The sequence below is a fragment of the Cucumis sativus genome, chromosome 2, assembly GCF_000004075.3.
Source record: "Cucumis sativus cultivar 9930 chromosome 2, Cucumber_9930_V3, whole genome shotgun sequence".
Lineage (NCBI taxonomy): Eukaryota > Viridiplantae > Streptophyta > Magnoliopsida > Cucurbitales > Cucurbitaceae > Cucumis > Cucumis sativus.
Genome location: NC_026656.2, coordinates 12,416,115 through 12,443,844, shown reverse-complemented (window position 1 = coordinate 12,443,844; position 27,730 = coordinate 12,416,115). Strand labels below are relative to the sequence as shown.

Below are 27,730 nucleotides of genomic sequence, written 5' to 3'. Positions count from 1 at the left end.
CTTTTTTTTATTTTATCAATTTAGATAAAAGTTGTCAATATCGCTAAAGATTAATTGAAGTGCATATAACAAAATGTTTCGAGCTTGTAAGTTGTTTCGAAAAGTTGTGGATATAAAAGAATAAAGGTACCACTAATGTTTAGAGTTTATTTTCGAGAGAAGAATTCAAAGGAGACATATTTCTATGGTTTTCAATGGTATATCATTTAATTGATTTGAAGGTTACCACGTGTGTTTGTTGAAGTTTAGATGATTAAACTAAAAATTTATCGATCAATATGTTTATGGAAAATTAGATGTTCATAATGTAAATTTTAAATATCAATTTGTTTGTGTTTAAATAAAATCACAAACTCCATATGTTTGGAACTTTTTTTTTAGTGTTCGGACCAATTCATACATTTTTATTTTTGAAACTCTTGGATTTAACATTTATGGTTCAAATTAATTTGGAGTCTATTGGGGAGTTGCATGTAAAAATTAAAATTAGGTTCATCACATTTGAATATAATTTTGAATCGTGTTTTTATTGATATAAAAATAATTTTAATGGCATGAAAATGACATTCCTAATTTTAATAATCACTAAATTGTTTTTGAACAATCAAAAATAGATTTTGAATATGACAAATGTCATATTAACAATGTTGAAATCACAATTTAGTTCGACTTTAAATTCTACATCAAGTATAAAAAAATATTATTTTTAACGTTATATTTTACATATGAATTTTTAGTACAACAAAGCTAAAAGTGGGGCGTTCAATTTTTTGAATTATTGTATCAATTATTTATGAACTAAACTCACTTTTTAGAATTACATTTTAAATATGTTAATGATATTTTTTAGACTAAATAATAGTGAGATTAAGTTAGTCTGTCAATTTGCTTAACCCCACGAGTAAAACTATGAACTAAGACTAAATTAAGCTTAGTCAAACATTAATTAAAAGTTTGAACTAGGATTTAAATTGACAAAGTATCTTAAGTTTGAATTTTACCATTTTGTTAACTTCTATCTAGCTCGAATTTAGTCACTTGATGGAGAGGAGAACATGTAATTATTAGCTCTATAGTTAAATACAATAAAATGTTGTAACTTTTATGTTCAATTCAATTTTCATATATTTAACTATTAGTTTGGAAGAAAGTGTATGGATATATGATTGTACAAACATCTACAAATTGACGATTAGACTAAGAATCATTGCTTTAGAAATTGTTTAGAATTTCAAATAAAAAGTGAGAACTTCTCGTTCTCACTCAAGTTATTCAAATCAACAAAAGAAGAACTTTTCTTCTTATTCGTTACTCGTGGTTGCAAGTATCTGATCACGATCAAGTTTATAAAGAAGTTGGGTTACAATTTTGATAAGTTTGAAGATAGTTGTAAAAGATTTACGAGAATTTAGAGATAATAATGCAAAGTTAGAAGGTAGAAACATTTATTAAAACAAATGGAAAGGTTTTGATATGTGAGAATATCTTTTGCAAGAAAAGATTATTCAAATGATACAATCCATAAGAAAAAGAAAAAGAAAAAGAAGAAGAAAAAAAGTGGATTCCTTTTGAGGTTTCTGTTGAAAATAGATGAAGAAGAGAAATGGTTAGGTAAAGAATAGAAAGAAAGTAGAACACAGAAGTTCACTCAGTTCTCGAATATTTCAATTTGGATCATAGACGGCGATAATCCGCAGCAAGAAACGCGTCTTTGGATTTTCCTCTGTTTTCTTCTTCAAAATCTTCTTTCCCACATTTACCCTCTTCCATTACAGACCAAAAAAAAGATAAAAAGCCACCAAAAGATCGAAACCAGATAAACAAAAGAAGCGGTTTTTCCATCTAAAAAACTCCCTACCAGCTGGATTTCCCACTCCTCTTCCCTTTTCAGAAATGCCCATTTCCTAAAATCCCTTCACAATCCATTAACATTCACCCCCATTTCCTCTCCTAAACCTAACCCTCTTCCAGTCGAAGGTCAGCCTAAGTTTATCTTAGGCTTTTTCGAGTTGAATATTTTCATCCCCCGTTTAACTTCGGTGGGTTGTGTTTCATTTTCTTTCTCCCCCTTCTTTTTCTTTCTGATTTTGTTGCCTCATTTTGAAATTTCATTGTTTGGGAATGGGGACCGAGCTTTTTTTTGGTTTCTGTTCTTGTTTTTGTTATCTGGGTTTGAGGTTAAATCTTCTTTCTTTAATTGGGTGATCGTCCATTGTTCTTATTCTTCGTGCATTTTGTTGATTGGATTTGCATTTCAACTGTGAGTAGTTTATTGCATGTCCCCTTTTCAATAGTTTGTTTGTTTGTTTTATTGTGTCTGTATTTTTCAGCCTCTTGTTCGTCTCTTTATGACATTATCCATTATCTTTAATGGCAAGGGAATATGAGTTGTAAGGATTGTGTTTCTTAATTGATTTTTCTCTGCAGTTTGTTAGGTAGGGAAGAATCTGGAGGTAAAGTGAAGGAAAAAAGAAGAATGCATTACAATGCAACAATTGTTTTAACACTTTTTCTTCTGTTCTTTACTTTCTAATTTTTTTAATGAATTCTATTCATGTAAAACTATGGATATGGAAGTGGGTTTCATTTTTTAAGTGTTTTTCATTTGTTTGGTAGAATAATTAAGATGAATATATTAGGCAATATGTTCAGTTCTTTTGAATAAAAAGATAGATCAATTGGAAAAGTAAGCCCTAGACGGAATGACAACTTTACCTAAATCCTCCTCCTTTGAATGGTGAACTCCATTTTTTTTCTTTCTAATTTAACATCCTTTTGCCTAAAATTAGATTAAACATTATAGAAGTAATTTGTTTTGATCTCTTTTAATTAAATAAACATTCAGAACATGCGTCAACGTTTTGTTTGGGAAAAGATGAATTAGGAAATTGATTTATTTTCTTCTTTGGTTGTTTTGGTTTTAATTCTTCACCTCCAATAATGTGAAGCAACAATTTCATTTTGTTTCAGAATTTTCTGGATTTGATTTGCAAGTTTTATTCTTTGTCCTCTGGCATCTGTGTATGGAGAGTTATAAATCTTCATCCACATTAATTTGAGCCAAGAAGTTTTTAAAGTTTATTACAAGTTTAAGATATTTTTACGAAATTGAAGTGTTTGTGATTTCAAAGAAAGAGTATTGAATGTTTAATCATTGGATCATGTTTCAAATAATTTATTTCCGTAGTTTTTCGGTTTTATTGAATTTCAGGTTCTACCACACTTCCGTGGAAGTTGGGTGTGTGGGGGAAAATCATTGAAGTCACCACTATCTAGGTTTGGTCAAGTTTTTAGTTCTAATATGGCCGCTGATCCTTTGACAAGTTCTAACGGCATTGCTAATGTCAATTCACCACCTGATCCACGAAGGACTTATCAAGTTGTTGTAGCTGCTACTGAAAATTTGGGTATCGGTAAGGGTGGGAAATTACCATGGAGGCTGCCTTCTGATATCAAGTTTTTTAAAAACATAACCATAACAACATCAGATCCTGGGAAAAGGAATGCAGTTCTAATGGGTCGTAAAACATGGGAGAGTCTTCCTGCTGAGCATCGACCACTACCTGGTCGCCTGAATGTTGTTCTGACTCGTTCTGGAAGTTTTGACATTGCGACTGTTGAAAATGTTATAATATGCGGTAGTATAACGTCTGCTTTGGAATTATTAGCAGCTTCTCCTTACTGTTTGTCAATAGAGAAAGTGTTTGTTATAGGTGGTGGTGAAATATTAAGGTTTGCACTTGTTTTCCTGACCTCTCTTAGTGTACTATTAGTTGTTTCTTTCAACTGATTGTGTTCTTGATGCAGGGAAGCTATGAATGCCCCTGAATGTGATGCTGTCCACATTACTGAAATTGAGACAAATGTTGAATGTGACACCTTCATACCAGCTGTTGATAAGTCGATATTTCAACCATGGTACTCATCTTTTCCTGTGGTTGAAAAAAACTTGCGATATTCGTTTAATAGTTATGTTCGTGTGAGGAGCTCAGCTGAACCCCCCATTGATCAGAACAATGGTTTGGTCTCCCATAACAAGCCTGATTTTTCTAACTTTGAAGCTAAGTTCTCTTTCCTACCTAAGGAGATTTTTGAGAGGCATGAGGAGTATTTGTACCTAAAACTTGTTCAAGAAATCATCTCAGATGGTATTCCTAAGGATGATAGAACTGGAACAGGTACTTTGTCAAAATTTGGTTGCCAGGTAACGTTATCTTATTATTTAGAATATCTATTTAACTATTTTTTATGCCAGCTGCTCTATTTTAAATGCTAATGTGTGTACAAGTTTCTGTGTTGTTCCTGGTATCTGTACAGATGCGGTACAACTTGCGCAAAACTTTTCCACTGCTTACAACTAAGGCATGTGCTGGTTCCCTGTTTTGATTTATTTTGTAGCTGTATTATGATATCAACACTCCCTTTTCTTGTTTTATTTCCCTTATTCAGTTTCTAATAATCTGGCGCATCATTTATGGGCATGGTTCTGTTGTTGACATATATCCTCTTACCGTTTGATCCTTCAGAAAGTATTTTGGCGAGGGGTGGTTGAAGAACTTCTTTGGTTCATTAGTGGTTCAACCAATGCGAAGGTAAGAATTAAGATGCTATGCTATCTCTATCACTAGCACTTTTAAGCTTTACTTTACTAGTTGGTGGCATTGTATTCCACCCCCCCTCCTCCATGTTGTTTCAACTATCATCTTTTTGAGTCAGAATTTCCAAGGCTTCAAAGATAAGGAAGGTTTAGGAAATGGGAACTAAGTGATCAGGGTGTTTTCCTTGTTTGGCTTAGTGACGCTGGTATTTTCGTACATATCTTCTGGCCTGTTATGATTTTAGCTGGTACAAGAATCACTCTATTGAGTACCAGGATACCATTTTCTTTAGGGGACTTATTTTCCTAAAATTTTCATATTAGGAGAACTTTATTTGTTAACAAATGTAGATATGCCCTTGTCTCCTTGTTTCTCTCTTGCATGGTCTTCCGCTTCAAGCATACATGGACCCTCAAGTTTTTGGTGTGCTTTGTTTTAAAGTCTTTTTTCGCTTACTTGTTGAATCTACCTTCTTCATCGTCCTTTTCTTTGCCAAGTTCTGGAAGGTCAAAATCTTGAAGAAGTTTTGGCACTTACCTTTTTGTTGGTTGATTGCACATGGAACTTCAACACCAGATTGCTATGTTCTTTATAATCAAGCTAGAATACATTCAAATTTTATGGAGATAGCACCTGATGACAAAGATATAGGATAGGTTTTAGAAAATTTGTAATCTTAGTGTGGCTCTTAGGAAGAGATGCTACTTTATGACGGTGAAGGCACTCATTTTACTTTATGATGGGGAAGTCACTCTTTCACTACTTCATTCACTGAGGTTGAAGAAAAGTTATTAGGCAGATTGCTTTTTGATAATCGCTTTTGGAGAAGCAGATTCAAGTTCCCTATTTTAAGTACACCCTTGTAGATTCTATAGCCTAGTTTTTTTTTTTTTTTTTGTGGTTTATTCTGGCATTCTTTATTTGCAACCATTAAAGCTTTTTTTTCTTTTTTTCCCTTTGAATTTATGACTTCTTTTTGGGGGTCCGTTTTTGGTTGCCTAAACATATTTTCGTTCATTTAATGGTACGTGGCTTTCCATTAAAAAAAGGAAATAAAGATAGATATTTCCTGTTACTGAGAGAACACGAACACATTCCTATCCTATCATTTCTGAATTGTTCTATATTTTCTTTATTTAAAACGATTTCATTGATGGTATTTTTTGGGGTGTGATTTAACGCTCTGCAAGGACAAATGATTGTAGCCCTTGTACTGTAATGGTCACTTATTGCAATTACTTTTTAGTGGCTTTTGCTTCTTGTTTTGGCTTATGTGTTTGGCCTTATTTCCTATAACCTGCAAGCGGTACTTTTGGACGAAAGAAAAACACTCTTGCATCCTAGGAATAACATTTGCAAGTATACATCATTATTAAGAATAAATAAAGAGTATGAAGGAGTTTAAATGGATGCCTCATTAAGTGGCTGCATGGGAACTTTTTTTCCTGGACAAGTTGATCTGCATTATATCCTAAAGTTTGGCATTATCAACAGGTTCTTCAGGAGAAAGGCATTCATATATGGGATGGCAACGCATCCAGAGATTACCTCGATAGGCAATTGCTTATACATTTAAAATTTTGACCTTTTAAATAAGAAACTAGTGAAACTTGAGTTTTCTGATATATAGTTTAAGCTATAATTTTGTTTTCTTTTCCCTTCCTTTTTCTTTTTTGGAAATTGTAGTATTGGTCTAAGAGAAAGGGAGGAAGGCGACTTGGGACCTGTATATGGGTTCCAGTGGCGACACTTCGGTGCTAGGTTCGTGGATTTTTCTGATGATTGATCCCTTTGAAATTCGTTTTTTTATTTTTTTTGCAGGATTTAAGCTTTAATGCTTTCCACATTTCTTCTACAGGTATACGGACATGCATGCTGACTATACTGGTCAAGGATTTGATCAGTTGCTAGATGTTATTAACAAGATAAAAAATAATCCTGATGACCGGAGGATCATTCTTTCTGCATGGAATCCATCTGATCTCCAACTGATGGCACTTCCTCCTTGCCACATGTTCTCTCAGGTTGGACTCAAATGCATGGTGTCCTATGTTCCCACAACTCATTTCCTTAATATTGTTTATTGATCGCTTTTTGCAGTTTTACGTTGCAAATGGGGAGTTATCATGTCAAATGTATCAGCGTTCTGCTGACATGGGCCTTGGTGTTCCATTTAATATTGCATCATACGCTCTTCTGACTTGCATGATTGCTCATGTTTGTGGTATGCTACTCCATATTAACTAGTAGTTTGATTTCTACTATAGGGATGGCCAAGCATTTAAATTATAATTACCTCGTTGCATTGCTGTCGAACTTTTTCCCTTTTAAATTATGGTACAAAGAAGACAGTTTGGATGGCCAGTATGCGAGGTTTCTTTTTAATGTTATGGGCTGAGTGCAATAAACGTCTGTTTAGATACGCTCTTTAAATCTGCGATAGCTTCCTGGACTTGGTTTTGTCTACAGCTTTATATTCGTACAAAACTAGCACTCTTTTACGAATTTTAATTTTTCTTATTTATTTTCCTGTTGAAAATCTCTTTTGCAATCTTTTAGGTCTTCCCTTTATGTTTCCTAAACATACAAAAAAAAAGGAAACTATTTTTCTAAATTATTTCGGAGTTGACCAGGAATTTTAAAGATGCAATTATTTGTATACCTGTTTGTGGCAATCTAGTAAAGTTGTGAACTGAGATTTTTTCTCCTCAATATAAGGTTCCTTAAACATTATGAACCATAGTAATTTGGTTTTTGCTCCCCTACAGCTATACTTTTACTTGCTTTAAAAAATCAATCTTTTCTATGTGCAGGTCTTGCTCGAGGCGACTTCATTCATGTGATTGGAGATGCTCATGTTTACCGTACTCATGTGAGGCCATTGCAGGAACAACTTCAGAAACTTCCCAAACCGTTCCCCGTAAGTAGGAGAGCTATAATTACATGGTTCTTCCATGCTATCGCTTGCTAACCTCCCATTTTTGATATTACATCTTACCTTATTGTAGATTTTGAAGATAAATCCCGAGAAGAAGGATATTGATTCTTTTGTGGCAGATGATTTTGAACTAACTGGTTATGACCCTCATGTGAAGATAGCAATGAAAATGGCAGTATAGAACTTGATCTAACTGTCCAGCAAACAAAGGAGACTCAGTTCGTTTTATCACAATCTCCAAATTTTGAGGTAAGTACATTAAGATTTCCATGAAAAGTGTTCTTTGAATTGATCATATCAGGTAGAGTAGTAGGTGAAGAACACGGATTCCGTGATACTAAAGTGGTTTAGCGATATTTCAGGTACAAGCATCAGAGCCTAATTTGGTTGATAGGGTCTGCAAATAAAAAGTGCTAATTGGATATACTTTATACTTTATCATGTGTAGTGAGAATCCTTTAGTCCTTATGGTTGGGTCTAAAGTGATTTAGTTCGGTTTTGTATTTGCTATAGCTTTCTCTCATTGGAAAATGGAATGGTTTCACACACTTAAATGCACGGTCATGACTATTACAATACCGTGCTACATACAAATATAATGTAATCTCGACCGATCATTCTCGAACTTCATCTGGTTTTGAAAGGATGGTGAATTTGATAGACCTGTATGCTTTCTCATTTCTAGTTCTCGCTACTTTAAAAAATTTAGTTGACCTGCCTTTGCTTGATTAAACATCTTGGATGTCTCATGTTAGAGAAACAATGGAGTTGGGAGACCTTTCCCATGTTATGTTTACTGTTATCCTATGGGATCAGAGCCTAGTGTCTCGGAGTTCATACGGCAATGCAGTCGTGAAGGTGATTAGGAAAGGAGAATCTGCTAGAGTGGAGTTGGATATTTTTCTTTCCCTTTCCAAGCGAATATGAACTAAATTGTAGTGGCATCTGAGTCCATTAATTGGGGTTCTTGTTTGGAGGAGACAGGAATTTGGAATTGGATGCCTCTATTCCAAGGACTGGTTGGTTGCCTTGATTTGAATAATGAAAGATGAGATAGCACAAGATTTTGAGTGAGTGTTGTGTTTGATGGAATTATTATTGTTAGTATTATTCTTCAATTTCTTTTTCCCTTTATCCAATTAACAGCTCATTTGAATCAATTCCCTTTCCATTAATACCATTATCTTTCACATTCAATGAAAACTTGAGACCCCTCTTCTAAGCTCTTATCCAATTATCTCATTCCTTTGGTTTTAATTCTCCTCAAAATACCATTTAGGTCATAAATATGGTTTCTGTTTCTTGGAGATAAATCTTGTTTAGAGTCACAAGTTGGAGAGGGGATTCGAATCTCTGTCTCCCACGAAGCAACCTACAAAATTAATTTTTAGGTAGGTGGCTACTATAGATTGAACTCATGATTTCTTAGTTAGATATTGTTTCTTAGTTAGATATTGAAACTATGTATCAATGGTAGCTTTGATTTAGATTTGATTTAGATTGGTTTTTGGTTATATATGATATAAATTGTTCAATTTTGGATCCGAATTAAAACTAATGCTTTAGTCATATGATATAAATTGTTCAATTTTGGATCCGAATTAAAACTAATGCTTTAGTAAAAATTAAAATTTTAACTGGTTTCCTCTTGTTTTGTTATTTTGGTGTGGTTATATTGTCCATCTATTGTTAGTGATCTCGGCTCAGTGAGTCCTTTCTTGCACCAATTGAGGTATATTTATGTTAGTTTATATTATAGCTGTTGGAAACCATTTTGTCAAGCTTTTATATATTTGATTACAGACGACCTTTCCTTTTTAGCTCTCTCAAGAGTTTTGAAGAGTATGTGAGTTTAATACTTAAATTTTTTAGGATAGATTCATCTAGTTCTTCTCAAAATGTAGTTTTTTAGCCTCTATACCAACTTCTTATTATTTTAAATTAGGAAAATAATTACTCAGAACCTATTTTTGAAATTCACTTTTTCATATAATTGAAAAAAAAAAAAAATCTAAGCCCTTTAAAGCTGGAATTGAACCTCCTGTGGTAAAAAGGATATATTTCAAACACATCTATTTTCTAAAATTCGAAAATAGAAAATACAATTTGATTGTATACTCAATTGATTTAGACATATATTTAGTAATGTTAAATGTTTGGCAAAATTTCCAAATTTGTCTCCTAAACTATGGATTTGAGTAGTAGAACATGAAAGAAAAATAGGATGTGTGGTCTAATGAAAAGTGTACCAAATATATTCTCTTTTTCATTATAAATTTTGATTTGAGAATCCTCAAATCTCATTAGAATTTGATTCAAACCCTTGTTTAGTGGATGATGATACATGTTATATATGTCATACAATGCTTTTATTTCTTTTCTGATATTTTAATCTCCTAAGTATAAAGAGATGCTCTACCCTATCTAATCCATAAACCACATTCTCTTGTTGATATTTGTAACAACTAGTAATCATACTATTATATATATTTTTTTCATAAATATCGATCGACAATTTAGTGATATTTCCATCAACTTAAAACCTTGACATTTTGTTGTCACCAACATCTTAAACTACTTTTGTAACAGCCATAAATAATTTGGAATATTTCATAGAGAATTTTTTCTTTATCAACATGGTTAAACCGACATAAAACATGTATCATCAACCAAGAAGTTTGAAGTTCAAATTCTTCATCCTACGTATTATTGTTGGACTCAAAATATTAATAGTAATAATAATAACGAATAATAAAGCATTTCCCTTTTAGTTGTCAAAATATAGTGGAAGAATGACTTTAGTTAGTCCATAATAACTTCTCCTTTTTTCTTTTAATGATATACCTGAATATTGAAGAAAATATCGGGGTCTTCATTTTATTGAATTTGTTGATGGATGTGTTCTTGAAAAAAAATTAGAAACAAAGAATTAGAAAATATAAATATTTATGGTAGACCCTAAATGAACATATGACTAATCTCTGATGTAAATATCAAACTCATATAAGGATAGACAATTTATACCGTATATATGCAAGTGTTAAACATACAAATTTTAAGTACGTTAGAAGATCAAGATATCAGAATTGATTGATTTTATTGCTATAAACTTGATTCTGGTTACGATCATTTTGGATTTTAGTTTCTATTTATAAAATTTATGTTTTTCACAAATATTTCTAATTTCCAACTTTGTTGAAACAAAAGTTTGAAGATCTTACCCAAATTGTATTAGAAAAAAACTTTTAAAATAGGAATATGAGACAATTTAAATAATGATAATGAGAAGAATAATAAAAAGTTAAAACAAAATTTGAAAGTTGAGTTGAGATGAGAGTATATAATAGTATAAATGTAAATGTTGGGATGTGCCACAAAGCCTTATAAGACTATGGAATAATAAACCTATATATCTTAAACCATTGGTCTATATTGTCACAATGCACTATCATTTTTAGGGAATAATTGTGACAAAAAGCTATTAAGATCTACATATTTCATTTATCATATAGTAGTGAAACATAATTATAAATAAAACTTTGTTTTAAAAGATATGATAAAATGAATTTGAGAACCTTGTTAAAATTACATAAATCTATGCTTCATTGAAATTTACCATTGTTTTTTAAAAGGGGTGGGAAGATTTAAAACTTCCATATTCAAGAATGCCAACAAATATAATTTTATTATTATATCAACTAATATATCAAATTAGAAATTTTGTTAATTAATTAAAATTAAGTTATGTAAAGTAATATTTGAAAACTAGAAAATACAAAGACATATATAATAATATATATATAGAATTAGATTATTAAAATTGACTAAGGAATTGTATTCTTGCCAAAAACAATAATAGTCTACAATAATATCTATTCAATTCCAATAAATTGTTCCATTCAAGTTTTCCTTCATTCATTGATCAAATATATATTAAAAAAAAAATCTAACATTCCTTTTAACTATTTTGGAATATTTTAAAATTACCTACGAATTAGAAATTCAATAAAATTTTCTATTGAAAATAATTACTATTCAAAATAGATGTGTCAAGATTTGGAACGATGTAATGTCGCTAAGTTCCAATTTTTTATTCAACATCGCTTTCATTCATAGTTGCTCTATGAAACATTTTTCAACTTCTATGAAACATATAAACAATTTAAAGCCATAAGGTGAGTCCAACCCAAGAGAAACGGAGAGACAACGTAGAAAAGCACATATCCCAAAAGAGAAAAGTCAAAATTTTACGTTTCGATCTGACCAGTTGAGCTAGTAAATATATGCAATAGAAAAATATAAGATGATGCTCGGTTTAATACCCTACAATATCAAATGCTACAACTACCCTAACATCATTAGAGTCATCACATAACCAAAGTAGCTTGTCACATCAAAGTCGATATAGTCGATAGTTACATTCAACGATTTAAAAAGGAAAGAATACGTAATCTCATAAGTAGAGTTCAGTTAAACACATAGATTAACTTAAAGAAGAAGATGAGAGAAATTTGTTGAGGCGGACCATAATATTAAAAAAGTTGATAGGGTTAATTGAATTGAAGTCTAACTAAAAAATAAAAAGTGGTTTGAATGTGTTTTTATATAACTTTCATCCAAATATATGTTTTTGAAAATAAAACTGTATACATTACATACATTAAAAGTTGTTACAACTTTTTTCATCTTCTTCAACCCGTAGCCCTAATTTTCTTGGCGGATTTACCACAACTTAGAGCTTTTTGATTTACATAGTTTTCCTAAAATTCACTCAACTCTTCCTCCCTTTGCAACCTCTGCTGCCGCGCTATGAACGCCTCCACCGTCTGCCGGAACTCTTCGTTGCTCATTCCATCTTCCAGATACGACCTATTTCTTCTTCCTTCCTTCAATTCCACCATTTTCTTGCATTTCTCCGTCTCCGATCGCTGCATTTCACGATCCACCTTCTCCCGCGGTACAACCTCCATTCTCTCCGATTTACTCCTCTCATATCGCCTTGTTTCCTTAGGATTATTCACGATCTTCTCGACAGATATCGAAGCTTTTCTGCGGCTTTCGTCGATATGCTTGATTTCAGTGCGTGGAGATTTCTGATTATTCTTCTCGCTGTTTTTTATGAACTCCTCGTAAAGATCCGCAACTAAACTCTTCTTGCTCGGATCCTTGGCAGAGAACTGTCCAGACTTAGCGAAAAGAGTGATGACTATAGCGTTTCCGATCAAAAACACGAAACGAGGACTGATTAATGTCACGGACAAGCATCGGAAATACTCGGTAGAATTTTTCAAAGCAGTCGGCAAATGACTGGAAAATCTCGAGATCACGATGAGAATCAAACACAATTCGATGAATCGAAACAGATTAGCGATTTTCCTAAACTGTCGATACTTAAGAATCGCGTTCGCTTTCTCTGTTCTTATATCGTAGAAATTGACGGACTCCATTTCGAAGAAAGAAAAAAAGAAAGAAAAAAACCACAAAATTGATATCGTAAAATTCAAATCAAAGTTACTGATAAACAAACTCCTCCTCCGAATTTTTCGACTCAACCGTGAAGATCATCTCCGGTGGAAGAAAACACGAGGGTGCTGCAAAGAAATTCTTAATCGGAATCATGGAAACAGAGAGAAAAATCAACAAGAAAAAACAAAGTAATCTTAATTTTCACTTTTTTTTTCCTTTAATTTTCTTTCCAATTGAGAATGTTAGTTATATTGTTTTGAATACTTTTAGTTTGATTGGTATTTATAGTTACACTAAATTGAAACCTTTTCTTTTTAATTCAAATATTCCATTTACTTTTTTTTAAAAAAAAAGAAAATCTTTAAAAAATTTGCAATTTGAAGCTCTTTTTTTTTTTTTCTCTTTTGTCTAGAAGACTATATTACAATTATTTGTTGAAAATTATTAATAAGATAGAATATGTCCCATAGCCTTAAAAGTAGGTAACATAGTCCTTAGAAATATATATTGTAAAAAGAAAAAATGTTTTTACAATGTACAACAACATAATATTAGGATATAATAAAATAGAATATTATTCGTTGTACTATTTGATTTTGTAGTTGTACTACTAACTATATCATTGTGATTCACAAAATGTCTATAGTTATTACATGACCTAAAGTTCATCTCTCGTATTAAAGTGCACAAGGTTAATCTCGACTTAGTTCAAGGTTTTTAGTAGTACTCATCATACCATTGGATACATATCGTTTTACTAATATGTTTGGTATGCTAACTCTATAAGTTATAACAGTTGTAAACTATTCTAGTTTGTGTTTAAACACCATAACAAAGAGGGAAAGAGAAGAGAAACAAAAAATAGCAAATACTATATCAAATAGTGAACATAATAATAAAGATTTGAAATAGTAATATCATAGTTAATTTTTTTTACATCGACTATTATAATTGGAACTTCAAACATAGCCTAAGTTGTAGTAGCTCACTCAACCCACTTGTGTTGGGCTCAAAAACTCCTTAGATGATGCAATATAAATAGTGACAATTGCAAACATAACAATTAGATTCAAAGTAAGAAAAAATTTCATAAATATAACAAAACACTAAAATATTTAACAAATGTGTAACAAAGTCAAAAGTCAAATATGTTTAATAGTATGGAAATTCATCTCAAAACCAATTAAAAATGAGAGTAGGTCATCTACGTTATATGGACTGAGTTTCATTGGATTTTCCAATGTGAGATTCTTAACATCTCCAGCAAAATATAAAATATCTTGAAAAAATTGTTGGGATCTCAATATCAAAAAATCTTGAAATTTTTTATTTTTGAATCTATTTGATAGCCTAATCAAAAAAATCATTTAGATTTGGGATTTAGACTTGGTATTTAGATTTGGGTAGGGAAATCTAACCGTGTATTTAGATTTGGGCAGGAAAATCTAATAGTGTAGCCAAATCTAAATAATCTAAATATAAACGATCGAATAGCCAAATCTGAACGGTCTTACTACAAGATATGCCCCTGAGTGCTAATCACATATTGACAAAGACATTTTTGGTACTTTTTATCGTGGGTCTGTGACATTTTTCTGTTTTCGAAATTGTTTTTTACTGTATAAATATTTTGCCACTTTGTTATATTTTAAAAAAAAAACATTTCAAAGTATTACCATATGTAGTAACATTTAAAAAAATTACAAATATAACAAAATCTGTGAAAGTCTATCATTGATGGACTATATTACAAAATATTTGTATATCATTGATAGATTATAGAAGTTTATTTTTTATAAAACTTTGTTGTACACTCGATTATTGTTCTTAAAATTGCTACTCATTATACTTACCTTTATAAACAACCACTCAAGCGGTTAATGTAACATGTGAGAATTGTCCATCTCAACTTTCTCTTTTTCTTTTTTTCTTTTTTGCTTTTTTTGATAAAAATGAAAATGATAAGGTTAGTTGAATTATACCAAATAACTAAAATGAGTATAACTGACATTAATCTCAATCTACTTATTGTGGAAAGAAAATGTATTAATAATTTTGTGAAATATAATTCAAAAGTAATTTATGAAATTGGTGATTAGACAGACAGATATTAGTGGGGAAATGCCAAGTGGACAACCGGTGAAGCACTTGAAAAAAAATGGAATTCGAATGGAAATGCCACATCGACTTTCTTACTCTTTAAGAAAATACTACGTGGCACTTTCTATTTCAATCAAATTTTTTCGAAATTTGTTTTAAGGGCCATTAAACTCAACTTACTTTTTATGTCCCATCAGTCCCACCACTAATATGGTGACAGCTTTCTCTCCATCAGTCGTGGTTGCCACGTGTCAATTTCTCACCACTCCACTATTTTCGATAACATACAAAATTGATCTCTTCTTTAACTAAACCATACTCCACACAACATAACTCATTACTCTTTTTAGATTTTTAGATAAGATATTATCTTACGTTTCTATATCCCATTTCCTGTATTAAAAAAAATAATGTTTCGGTTCACGTTCAAGTTAAAAGGAGTCTATATTTTAGATTTGAAGGTGAGTAGCCAATAAGACTACACATTAAATGTATGTTATTGCAGTAGTTTTACTATACTCACTTTTATACTTCAAATAAAAAATGTTGCTGGAATAATTTTAGGATTTTTGACTTATAATATACTTAAATCTAAAAAAAATAACTTAGGGTTCGTTATTTCTTGAATCCAAGCTGACCATGAAATTCTTTAGTTAAGGGTATGAGTTTTGCAAGTTGCAACTACAATTAGGTTGCCCTCAACCTCAACACTTGGTCGAGGTTGAAGCTAATTTGTTAAAATATATAGCAACGGCAATAACTAGTCTAGAAGAGTCCCAAAGTATCCATAATATATGTCATTTGTGTGTAAATTAGATTTCTCTAAAATTATGTTAGAAAGATGTAAATAAATATTAATGTATATATATATATATAAAAATATCCTAAAATTTATTTAGGTCAAGGAATTCTAAAGAATTTCTTTAGGTAAGGATGAAACTAAAAATATCTACGATAGTTAGAATTTAAGAGAAATCATTAACTTAGGCTTCAAGGATCTCACATATATAAATAGTGATTAAATAGTGATTGTGTCTTTCATTTCTGACAAGAAAATCAAGTAAAGCAAAGAGAAAGGAAGAGATCGGAAAGAGAGTTAGTAAGAAACTTTGAGGGAAAGTGACTGAGTGTTCTCTCCAAAATTATCTTTCATTTGTAAATTGTGTGAAAAAACTTTCTCTCTCTTCCTCTTGTGTCAATTTCTTCGACATAATTTGATTTTGGCCTATAGCACAAATATTTCTTTCACGCAAGTGCTATTGGTCGGGTTGTACAATGTTGTGGCGTTGGACTTGAGTTTTGTATGTTCTCTTGCAATTTTAGTCTACTTGTCTATAGACTTAACAAACCTCAATTTTATCTTTCATTGTCTTTTGTTTAATTATGATGTAATATGAACAAAGATAATAAGAAAAAAATTTGTGACTAACATACTATTAGAGCTATTTTCCAAACTATCCTCAAATAATTGAGATGTTTTTAAATTTAATATGTATTATTGGTATAAGTTGAGACAAAGATTCAACTATGTATAATAGAATTATTTTTAACTAATTGAATCGCTGTAGCCAAATTTAAATTATTAAAAATAGAATATAAATTTGAATCCACAATTTACATAAACTTTATTGATTTTGATTACTTGAACTTTTTAATTTGAGTAAATTATACTCCTAATTAATTTTATGAAACTATTAATAAAAAATTTACCATAATAGATCTATTCATTTAAATTTGCAAATAATATGCAAACCACTTAAAATTCTAAAAGTTAAACTATAGATACCATTTTTAACACTAACCCAACTTAATTTAAGTAGTTAAAATGTTTGAATAAAAAGAATAATAAAAAAGAAAAAAAAGAAAGTAGTAATTGCAAAATTAAACTCATTGAGTATGATTATTTGTAATTATTAAAATTAGCTCAATTAACATGAAGTTGTAAATTAAATACTTTCAAGAATGTGTATATAGTTAGACAAATATAATAAGACAACTCTAAATTAACTTTTCTCAACCCTTTTAAAGCTCAAATTTTAAAAATATATATAAATAAAAGGGTTTTTTTTATGGTAACCTTCACACTTCAAAACTCTTTAAAACCATTCTATTCAAACACACAATACATACTTTATATCTTTTCTCTTTTTCTTTATATATTCTTTTAATTTGATATGACATAATTGGATTTTTTCAGTTTGGAGTAATTTTATATTTTAGATTATATATATATATATATGTAAAAGGATATCAATATAACATAGTATAGTAAAATTAGTTAATTATTGTACCAATATATATATATATATATATATATATATATATATATATATATATATATATATATATATATATATAAAATGGGAGAATATTTAACGAGGGGACATTAAAAAAAATTAAAATATCTACAAACTATAACAAAATTTAAGATTCTATGATAGAAACCGATAGATTTTTATCCTTGTCTGTCAATACCACTAATATAAGTATACTAATCTATATCGATATTTATTATTAATAGAATCTGAATGTGCTATTTTTTACAATTTTCCTTTAAAGACAAGTTGAAATAATTAATAACACGAGTAAATTAGCTTATGTTCGTAATTGTTGTAGCTTTTAAAACAAATGTTGTCATATTTATCTTAAATTGAAATACATGTATTAAAACTTTGATTTGATTATTTTGGATGCATTAATTTGTGAAATTTTTCTTTTTTTAGAATTGTTACTGTAACTTTATTTGAAGTCGGTAATAAATATCATAGATATTTTGTATTTTATATTTTAATTGAATAAGATTTTAGTTATTAATAATTTAATCTGTTGTAGATAAATTTACATATATAAAATTAGAAAAAATAAATAAATAATAACCTAACCCTGAATTTCAAGAGTTGAGTTGGAGGTTTTAGTTGAATCTTTTGGATTGTCAATCCAACTAACTCGAATTTTTTGGGTTCACCTCCAACGAAGCTGATCAATTCAATTCAATCCATGTACACCCTACTCAATTATCTTCACGAAATTGTGAGACATTTGAAATTCTTATTTTTTTTCTACAAAAATAAATATTTAAGGATAAAAAATCCATAATTAAAGTAGAATATATTTTAATTTTTTTATTAAAATTATAAAAAAGTAAATGAAGACAAAAACATGTATCTTGTTAAATGATTGGATAATTTATAATATATGCTTTTCTTTTCTTTTCTTTTCTTTTCTTTTTTTTGTTTACCCTCCATGGCAAGGTTCCCTAGGGCTCCACTAAACAATAGTTAATATTATCTTTTTTTTTATAATATTTTTTTAAAAAAATTGTTATAAATTAAAAAAAAATTAAAACTGTTTATAAAACAAAGCAATCAAATAAATGACAGTAAATAAATGATTTTTGTATAGTGTGGAAATAGTTTGAAGTTATTTAATATATTTAAAAATAGCTTGACAATAAAACTTAGGAAAAATGGAATATATTTGATAATTGATCCAATTGAGGGTGGGGTTATGCCTTTTTTTGGTTGCTTGCAAAGGCTTTACACATCAAAGTAAAGTAAATGAGATATATGTCTTCTCTTTTGATCTCTCCTCTCATATGATCTAATCAGATATACTAATTCATTCTTTTTAATATATATATGCACAATTACCTAATAATTTTTTTAAAAAATAAGTAAAATTTTAAATTCTATCCATCTCTTATATTTTATAAATATTTTGATATGTTATGCTATTTTGAAAAAATGCTGTGTTAATTAATTTAATTTAAAAGAGTTATAATCAATTAAGTTTTTTATTATCTTTCAATGGTTATTGAAATTAAGTTATAAATTTCAATTCATAATTAAATTGATTACTAGACATCAACTAAAAGTTGAAAGCCGCCCTTTAGTGAAAAGTTGAACATAAAAGTCTCAATTTTGAAACTTAGGCATCAAACAAAACTTTAAATCAATCAAGTTTACAATTTTTATTATTCAAATTAACTTATAAATTTTCAATTCACAATTATTTAAAATTGACTAATAAATAATCCTGTAAAAATTAAAATCCATTAATTAGTGATTTTAAAATGAATTGAAACAGAATCTAAAATTTCAAATGCAAAACTCTTAATTATTTATAATATAGAAACCAAATTTAAAAAAAAAAAAAAAAAAAAAAAAAAACTTTAAATTTTTGTTAAATATTTTTACCATTTTTAAAATTTTGCTTAACTTTTTTTTAATAATCTCGAACACACCAAAAAAAAAAAAGCATATAGTATTTTGATAAATCAATTTGAGGCACCCAGATGACCATTATAATTTGATATAGATTAAAATTCTATAACTTCAAAAACTATATGGTTAAATCTAAACTTATTTCTTTATAGTTTGTTCACTTTGCTGTATAGCAAATATTGAACTATTTTTAATAAAATTTTCAAGCTGATTTAATTTAGTTTATTATATAACTTTTTTTTTTCTTTTTCAAATTTTACTCATTTTCTTGTTGATCTTTCTAATTCTCTTCATCATTTTGAAATAAACACTTAAATTTTTAATCAAATTTCAAATAAAAAATGATTACTACTTGGTTTTTAAAACTTAACTTTGTTTTGAAAACACTCCAAACCATGTCGAACAATTATTAATTAATGAAGAGGACATCTAAAAAGTCACTTTGTTACATTTCATGTCGAACAATTATCGAGTAGATGATTGAGTATGGATGCTTTTTGTACATCTGTTTTGAATTTCCTTCTCCTTGCTATTGTTTTCGCCCTATATTTCTTCAACAAGTAAGGATAAGTAAGTGCTTGTATTTTAACGTTTTTAATCCTTTTATATATAAAAGGACATGTGCATTTTGTGCGATATTTTATTTTCAAGCACTGATACATTAAACTATAAGCTTATACAACAAATCATAAATTAGAAAGTTTTTTCAATCCTAAACGATCGAAACATACATTGAAATTTGCTCTGATACTCTTCAAAGATGTGCAAATGTGTAAACACCGATAGCATACGACTTTAATGTTAATCATTAATCGTCTTTTGTGAATGTTACCTTCAAAAAAACATTTGTCCATACATGTTAGAAAAAAGAAGAAGAAAATCATTACTGGCAACTTCTCTTATGTTTTTATTATAATTTATGTTATATTTTTGTCCTTCGTCCTTGTGTTAATTCCGTTGAGAGTAGTTTTGAAACTTCTATTCTCATAGCTATCATCATTAATGAATGTAGCCAAAAACTAGCATGCATGATGTTATGTTCGTACTTTTTCTTTTTAACAATTTTTGGTTAATGATGATGTAAAGTCTATCCCATATGATTCACAAATATGCAAGTAATGACAATATGATTTTTATTGACATAAAATCTTGTGTATAGTTTAAAATATAAAGACAAAAAAAATACTGATGTTTAGGATTCTGTAAAGATTGTTTAGCCTTTTTCATAAACATTGCAAGACATTCAACCATAGCTACCTCCATTTGATTGAAAACTGGGAGCAAAAATGGAAAGTATATGAATACTTGAAAAAGAGAACGTTCAAAAGTATGAAAACTAGTTTCATATTCATAATCACCTTCCAAAAAGTCAACAAACATAATTAGCCTTTTGAGGTAGAAGGGTTAAATTGAACTATTCTTTCTGTAAGTATAAATTGAGGGAGGAGAGACAAGAATCATATATCTCTCAGTCCTCTGATGAGTCAAGCTCTTATCGACGTTAAATTGAGCTAGCATGGATGAATTTTGATGTTATGAGTCTATCAATACACAAATTACTATGCATGATGAGATAGAACAACAAACTTATTTCCCTAACATCCAAATGCAATTAAACTATACGATGAACGAAAACTAAAAAAGATTGAAGTCTCGTACCTTTTGATTCAAGTTGAAGCGATAAGAAAAGTAAAGATCTCTAACCCAAAGTGGAAGCCAAGAAAGAATAGACAACAAACCACTCAAATGCCCAGAAACAATTTGCTTTGGTGGTTTCTTCCTCAACACTTTGTTCACAACATCTCTTGCAAAGATCCCTGCATCAGTTGAGTTCCCACTCTGTGATGCATTTGCCCTTTCTTCTATACTTTTTTTATATTTCTTGTAAAGTTTCCATTCTTGACTTTTCACATTCTCAACTGTAGCACTCCCAAAATTCGACCTTATTGCCCCAGGCATCACCAACACTACGTCAATCCCAAACGGCCTCAGCTCGAGCCGCAGCACGTGCGACATAGCATGGACAGTTGCTTTACTAGCACAATACGACCCTGCCCACGGTGTTGGTACATTTCCTACAACGCTACCAACATTTACAATGACTCCGCTGCCGCGAGATGCCATATGGGGTACAACTTGCTGCACCATTCTCAGCTGGCCAAGCGTGTTGACTTCCCAAGTCTTCCTTACAGCCTCCAACGGAAGCTCGGCAAGCGGACCACTGCTACCAATCCCTGCATTGTTTACCAAGATATCAATACGCCCGTGCTTTGAAATTATGGTCTGTACGGCTTTTTCTACACTTTCATCAGATGTAACATCGAGTTCAAGTGTTTGGATTGTGGAGAAACTTTCGTTGAAGAGTTGGTGGGCACGGTGAGGGACGTCAGTGGCGAAGACAATGCAGCCATGTTCGGCAAATGCCTTGCAATATTCGTAGCCAATGCCGCCTTTGGCGCATCCAGTGACTAGAACTACGATTGTATTGTCCATAAATTTGAGAGTTTGTGATGATGAAGGTCGCTGTTTGATGCTGTGTTTTTGTAAAAGTGGATGCTAAGGATATGCCTTGCTTGTAGTATATGCTTTGACACAAACAAGATTGGACGGCAAATCCAAGAACTACATTCCAACATTTAAAGATAAGGTGAAGTCCTTAAACCCATCCCAATCACACCAAGAAGAAGTACTTTTTTTTTCTAATGCAATAATTGTGATGATATGATACTTGCATTGATTACTAAATATTTATTGTGTACATCCATGCATTATTATAATATATATTTGTATAAAGGTAGTAATAATCCCTACTACAAAAAATGTCTTTCTTGACGTCTGTTGTTTTTCTTTTCTAAAAACGTCAAAAAAAAATTATGAAAAAATGGGATAGGTCAACTTTCAGATTTCTTGACGTTTATTAAACGTCAAGTAATATGTATTTTTTTTTTACGTTTTAAAAACGTCAAAAAAAATTTATTAAATTCTTGACATTTTTTAAACATAAAAAATACATATTTTTACTTGACATTTTAAAAACGTCAAAAAGTATCTTAAGAATTTTTATAAAAAGCCGGAGAAGAGTTATTTTTCGAATTTCTTGATGTTTTTTAGACGTCAAGTAAGATCACTTGAAGTATAATTAATTTAATTGGAGAGAAATTTTAATTTTAACATTCATATCTCACTTGTTATTATTAATTAATGAATGATAATAAAATGTTCTCAAGTGTAAAAATTAAAGCGTGATAAAATTTATAATTAATTAGAGGGAAGTTAATGTAAAGTTAACCTCATAAATAATTCATTTATTAATAACCATAGGTTGGTTATGTGTAAATTTTCACAATTTTTACATTAACGTAATTTTAATTTTTCTACTATGTATGAAAACTATATATAATCAGAACCAATATTGAATTTCATTACTTTTTGAATCTGAAAATAGAACCAATATTAAGGTAAGCTTTCCAACTATATATGCTAATTTCCATGAAAATAGAAGCAATATTTGTGGAATGAAGGATGCACAATAGACTTTATATAGAGTGAAATTAAGAAAAGCAAGTAATTAGTCTGTAGGGCTATTTTGGTTTATCTTAAATTTTATGTTGAAGTGTTATTTAATTTGAAATTAATGGAGTGTATGTATGTGTTATTGCAAATTTAATTAAGAAGGTGGTTTTTGGTGAGAAAAGAGAAAAATAATTAATGAGGAGAGAAAATGGGTTAAATATGTGTATTTATTTGTTTGGAAAGAAGGAAAAGGGAAAAGTTAAGTTGGAAAAGTTAAGGGTTAATTAAATTGAATACTTTTATGTAAGGAAAAGTTAAGGTTATTAGTTTAATTTTGATTGTGTTTATGATACGTAAATTGTGGTTAATTTGGCATCAACGATTTTGCAAAGGCATTTTAATTCTTGTTTAGGTAAGGAACTTCTATGGATGAACCTTCGAATTAAGATTTAATTGTGTTAAATGGATTGACGGAATTATGCATTGATAGGCTTATATGAGAGTTAAATTGTGTTGATTTAACTATGTGATTGAATATGAAGTATGAAGATGTTGGATAATGTTTTCTTGAATTATGTATATTATTGGATAAAGTTTGACTGTTATATGCTATTTGGACGGATGGTAGTTGTTAGCTTTGGCTATTAGGTTAGTATACTCTACATGTACGATGTCTCTCGGTATCATCACTTTTCAACTGTTATTGATAATTGATTAACTACTAAGTATATTTTTAGGTTCACTTTATAACTAATGTATGTTCTTGCGGGATCACAAGCCTTATATGACTTAAGGTACCTCCTTTCTCTATGTTTGACTTAGAGCAAGTTGGCAAGCTACGAGAAAAACCCATGACATTTCATATGGGGACTCTACGTTCTTGCTTCCCCTATTTCCATGTTCTCCATGATTTGACTACTATATGTTTCTTTTTTCTTTTTGTTAAAGATAGTTGATGAACCACACTTACATTATACTTTCTTTAATACTAAATAGGAATTTTTGCAAGTTGGAAAATGTTGTTTGTTTTAAGCAATGACAAATTTAGATCGTTACACAAAATTTGCCATATTTTTAATTATTTAAAGTTTTTGCCTATATTTGTAGGAGCCCAAACTAAAATGGTATAATTGCCCTCTTCATGTGTATGGCCGTGGCCCATCAATTATTCTAAAAAGTCCATTGTTGAAGGCCAGCCCTAAATGTAGGCCCATTCCAAAATGGGCCCAAACAATCAAATTTATTTCAACCTTTGGCATGTTTACTCGTTTTTTAGTCATTTTATTTTAAAGCTAATGTACTTTCAAATTTTAGATTTACCCCAACCAAAGTAAAAATAGACTAAAAAATAAAAAAACATGGATGAAATCTAAAATTTTGCTATATTTTCTATATATTTTCAACAGTTTTATCATTTACAATAATGATTCAATCATAAAAGAAGTTTCATCATTGTTTATTTAAAATATTAATCATTACGGTTGATTTTAGGTTGAGCTTTAAATAGAGTAAATACTTTTAAGCATTTAGTGAGTGGAGTGAGCCATTATAAGTCACATTCGTTTTACGCTTCAATTACTATAACTTGTGCTTCAAACTATTATGACCTACATTTAATTATGATATCACTACTTCAAATTTTTTTTTTTTTTTCGATGTTCTTATTTGTTACCGTGTTTGACTACGTCATACTCATCATCCATTTCTCTCTTTGTTACCGTGTTTACTTAGACTAAAATAGTCCTCCACCCTAATTAAAAACAAATTTGGTAAATGATTATAACTTCACAAACTATAATAACCAACTCAGTGTCTCAAACATCCCCATAAATAATCCAAATTATTTTCTGTTTGGACTTACTAGAGCGTTTTTTTTTATCAAAAAATCAATTTCATTTTATCTCTTTTCATAAAAATTAATGTTTAAAATAAACTTCAAAAGTTTTCTAAAAAAACTATTTTGAGTAGTCACTAAACAATCCAATTTTCTCAAAATTAAACACTTAAACTTCAAAACTAACCAATCTTTTCATGTTCAGTTTTCTTTTTCATTTTGCCGGGTCAAATAGAAATTAACTTTACAGGAAGAATAGGAACTATATATACACATATACACAATAAAAATGGTCAAAAATAGAAAATTTGAATGTAATAAATTTTAAGAAAAATTATAATAAAAAAGAAAATTACATTTAACGAAATAGGAAAGTTGTAAAAAATATTTACGTTTTCATAAAAAAATGAATTGTAATGAATTTTCTCTTTTTATTAAGGTAAATATTTTTTGAAAAACCCTCCACACAACCTATTTTCATCATTTAATAGAAAATATAATGTCTAAAATATATAGAATAAAACTCAACCTATAATCAACAAAAGAATATTGCAATGTATTAACATATCAACAAAGGTTTGTTTAGAGCATACCACATAATTTAATCAAAAGCGTATTGACATAATATTGAAACTATAGTGTGTATTATGTTTTTCATGGACATGACATTTTTCTAATGCCTATGAGTCCAACATCAACACAAAATATAATTTAAAGTTTTCAAGTTATACATGGTTGAATTGTTTAAAACGTTCCTAGAAATATTGATAATAGACATTTTAGCATACATATATATATATATATGTTGGTATTGTCACGTAGCAATAGGTTTTAAAGGATGTGTTGGACCATGCAACACAAAAACTCATAATTTTGGAAAAAATTGAATAAAATAGATGTGGTAAATAAAGTATGATATTTTTGGTTATATTATTATTTAAAAAAATGAGATTTAAAATAGAAATAATATATCCTTTCCCATATTATTAAATATTTTAAAATGGTTAGTTGGGTGGAAAAGAGTTTTGATGACACACAATCAAAGCAATCACGTGAATTATTGTCCGTAGTGTCATGTTTGAGACTTTATTTGTAAACATATTATTAAATCATATTCCTCTTCAAATCTTCCTATCGCCAAAAACGGAAACTGTTATATTTTTTTTACACATAAATGTTAACCGTCTCTTTTCTTACACGTGGACGGCCCCTATTTCAAGATAACACTGGGAACCACTTTCCAATCATTGCCTAAACAAAAACCCACCAAAACGCTGCGTTTCTACCACACTTTCCTCAACTTCATTTCATTTCTTCTTTATCATTTTTCTCATTGCTTAATGTAACGTTTCTACAATCGTTTGCCAATCCTTTTCACATTTTTCTTCCTCACTCACCTTATTATATTACATTTTCTTTCTTTTCATGCTCTCTTTACAACTACAACAATTATTCAAACTAAACCAATTCTTAATTAAGATGCCTAATTTTCAACATGTTATATTCAATCAAAATATGATTGTATATTCTTTGTTTTTTAAATATAAAATATATGAGACTAAAAACTCCCACCAAATAAGAAGAAAAATAAACAAGACAAAGAAAAGCAAATTTTCTAAGCATTTCTCATTTCTTATTATTACTTTTTTAGATGCATAATTAACCTTTGTAGTATATATAAAATCATAAAATCCAACCAACTTTTTCATTCTAATTTTCTCTTTTCAATTAGTTTTCTTCACATTCCAATAATTTGTATCTTAACTTTGTTTTTTAATTTAAAATTAATTATTGTTTATTATCTCATTTCTCTTGCTATTCACACTCTTTCTCATATTAACTCTTGTGTATATGTTTGAATTCTTGCATAGGTATAAATATTTCATTCTTATTCACAACAAAATGATAATTAGGATGAAAAAGAAATCAAATCATGTTTTTCAATTCTCTTCTAATTTTTCTTTTTTTGTGGTCTATTTTTTATATACGGTTTAGGGTTTATACTAATTCGAAATTAATTATTGTAATTATTCATTTTCTTTTATTTATAATCATCTACAATTTATAATAAATATTTGGATATAAAACATTTAGACGTGAATATGAAAAGAATATATATATAAATTTTGTTGAAAGGAATGTTTCAATTTATTTATAAAGTTAGGTTAAAACTATAATTTTTTTTTTTTTGAGTTTTTACGTGTGGGTATATATAATAAATGCATTAGTGTGTGTATATATAATATTCATCTTTTAAAATTTACTGCCAACAAGTCTCCATGCAAAATTTTAAAACAATAACAAAATTACTTATATATTATCCTTTGAATTTTTTTCAAATTAGGTCTGCAATGTTATGTCTCACTTCTAAGTTGTATCATTCACTTTAAATCGCATTATATCAATCATTATATTTCTTTGTAAATGTCACGTTGTAAATTAGAGATATTTTTTAGTTTTAACATAAGCACTATTACAAAGCACGGTCTCTTCAACGTTTTTTAACAGTAAAAAATTATTATTTTTGATGATTTTAATACCGTCATTGAAACTAGCATCAAGAAAGTCGAAAGAAAAAGAGAGATAGAGATAGATGGTATTGGACATGTCATCTCAACCTTTTCAATTAAAACCAAAATTGATTTCAATATAGTGTTTGATTAGGTTTGTTATTTTACATTTGCTACACCAAAAGTATGTAATAGCCTAATCTTTTTATATAGTTCACTTTTAATATAATCTCTATATGTTTAATTATTTGCTTGAAAGTGTGACAAATGCTTTCATCTCACATTAAGTTGATATGTCAAAGGGAAAAAAACAACTAAATTAAATGTTGTTTTCATCTAAGTTTACATAGAATTACTACTACTTCCACACAATTTATGGATACATGTGTCTTTTACAGTTTGGAAATAAGTAATGATAAGTTCAATATTTTAAATTAAAGGAAGTGTATCTATAGGATGAAGAAGGGTAGACAAAAGAAATAATAATAAGAGTTAAAAGAAGCTTTACATTAATATATCGTACATAACTTTACATATTAAAGTTCTAT

At 29.4% G+C, this 27,730-nt stretch overlaps 3 protein-coding genes across 6 annotated transcripts; 1 reads left to right on the top strand and 2 right to left on the bottom strand.

Moving 5' to 3' along the window:
* Positions 1-1,550: 1,550 nt before the first annotated feature.
* Positions 1,551-8,598, top strand: LOC101208660 (bifunctional dihydrofolate reductase-thymidylate synthase). 2 transcript variants are annotated; one of them, XM_004148785.3, is made up of 12 exons: positions 1,551-2,039; positions 3,212-3,732; positions 3,808-4,204; positions 4,318-4,362; positions 4,527-4,592; positions 6,093-6,154; positions 6,285-6,359; positions 6,457-6,622; positions 6,699-6,822; positions 7,412-7,518; positions 7,607-7,785; positions 7,899-8,598. In XM_004148785.3, exons 2-11 carry the CDS (start codon positions 3,302-3,304, stop codon positions 7,715-7,717), a joined length of 1,584 nt encoding a protein of 527 aa, XP_004148833.1. In that variant the 5' UTR covers positions 1,551-2,039; positions 3,212-3,301; the 3' UTR covers positions 7,718-7,785; positions 7,899-8,598. The 2 variants fall into 2 exon arrangements, with proteins under 2 accessions (XP_004148833.1, XP_011649237.1); XM_011650935.2 differs by lacking the exon at positions 1,551-2,039 and adding an exon at positions 2,238-2,260.
* A 3,509-nt stretch (positions 8,599-12,107) lies between these two features.
* Positions 12,108-13,264, bottom strand: LOC105434603. Its single transcript, XM_011650934.2, has one exon. It carries the CDS (start codon positions 12,981-12,983, stop codon positions 12,297-12,299), a length of 687 nt encoding a protein of 228 aa, XP_011649236.1. The 5' UTR covers positions 12,984-13,264; the 3' UTR covers positions 12,108-12,296.
* A 6,457-nt stretch (positions 13,265-19,721) lies between these two features.
* Positions 19,722-22,006, bottom strand: LOC101215143 (short-chain dehydrogenase ptmH). Of its 3 annotated transcripts, XR_004214379.1 has the most exons (3): positions 20,985-22,003; positions 20,057-20,157; positions 19,811-19,876 (listed from the first exon to the last, which is right to left on the bottom strand). XR_004214379.1 is itself a non-coding variant. In XM_031880698.1 (2 exons), exons 1-2 carry the CDS (start codon positions 21,816-21,818, stop codon positions 19,778-19,780), a joined length of 933 nt encoding a protein of 310 aa, XP_031736558.1. In that variant the 5' UTR covers positions 21,819-22,006; the 3' UTR covers positions 19,722-19,777. The 3 variants fall into 3 exon arrangements, 2 of the variants coding, with proteins under 2 accessions (XP_031736558.1, XP_004148859.2); XM_031880698.1 differs by lacking the exon at positions 20,057-20,157 and having other exon boundaries at positions 19,722-19,876; positions 20,985-22,006; XM_004148811.3 differs by having other exon boundaries at positions 19,776-20,157.
* Between the last annotated feature and the right edge of the window lie 5,724 nt (positions 22,007-27,730).

Excerpts from the sequence above, each read along its gene's own strand:
- LOC101215143 (XM_031880698.1), bottom strand. The coding sequence starts at position 21,818 with ATGGACAATACAATCGTAGTTCTAGTCACTGGATGCGCCAAAGGCGGC. Across the intron at positions 19,877-20,984 it reads GCTTCAACTTGAATCAAAAG|AAATATAGGGCGAAAACAAT; the intron begins GTACGAGACTTC and ends TACTTGTTGAAG.
- LOC101208660 (XM_004148785.3), top strand. The coding sequence starts at position 3,302 with ATGGCCGCTGATCCTTTGACAAGTTCTAACGGCATTGCTAATGTCAAT. Across the intron at positions 6,360-6,456 it reads TGGCGACACTTCGGTGCTAG|GTATACGGACATGCATGCTG; the intron begins GTTCGTGGATTT and ends TTTCTTCTACAG. Across the intron at positions 7,519-7,606 it reads AACTTCCCAAACCGTTCCCC|ATTTTGAAGATAAATCCCGA; the intron begins GTAAGTAGGAGA and ends ACCTTATTGTAG.
- LOC105434603 (XM_011650934.2), bottom strand. The coding sequence starts at position 12,983 with ATGGAGTCCGTCAATTTCTACGATATAAGAACAGAGAAAGCGAACGCG.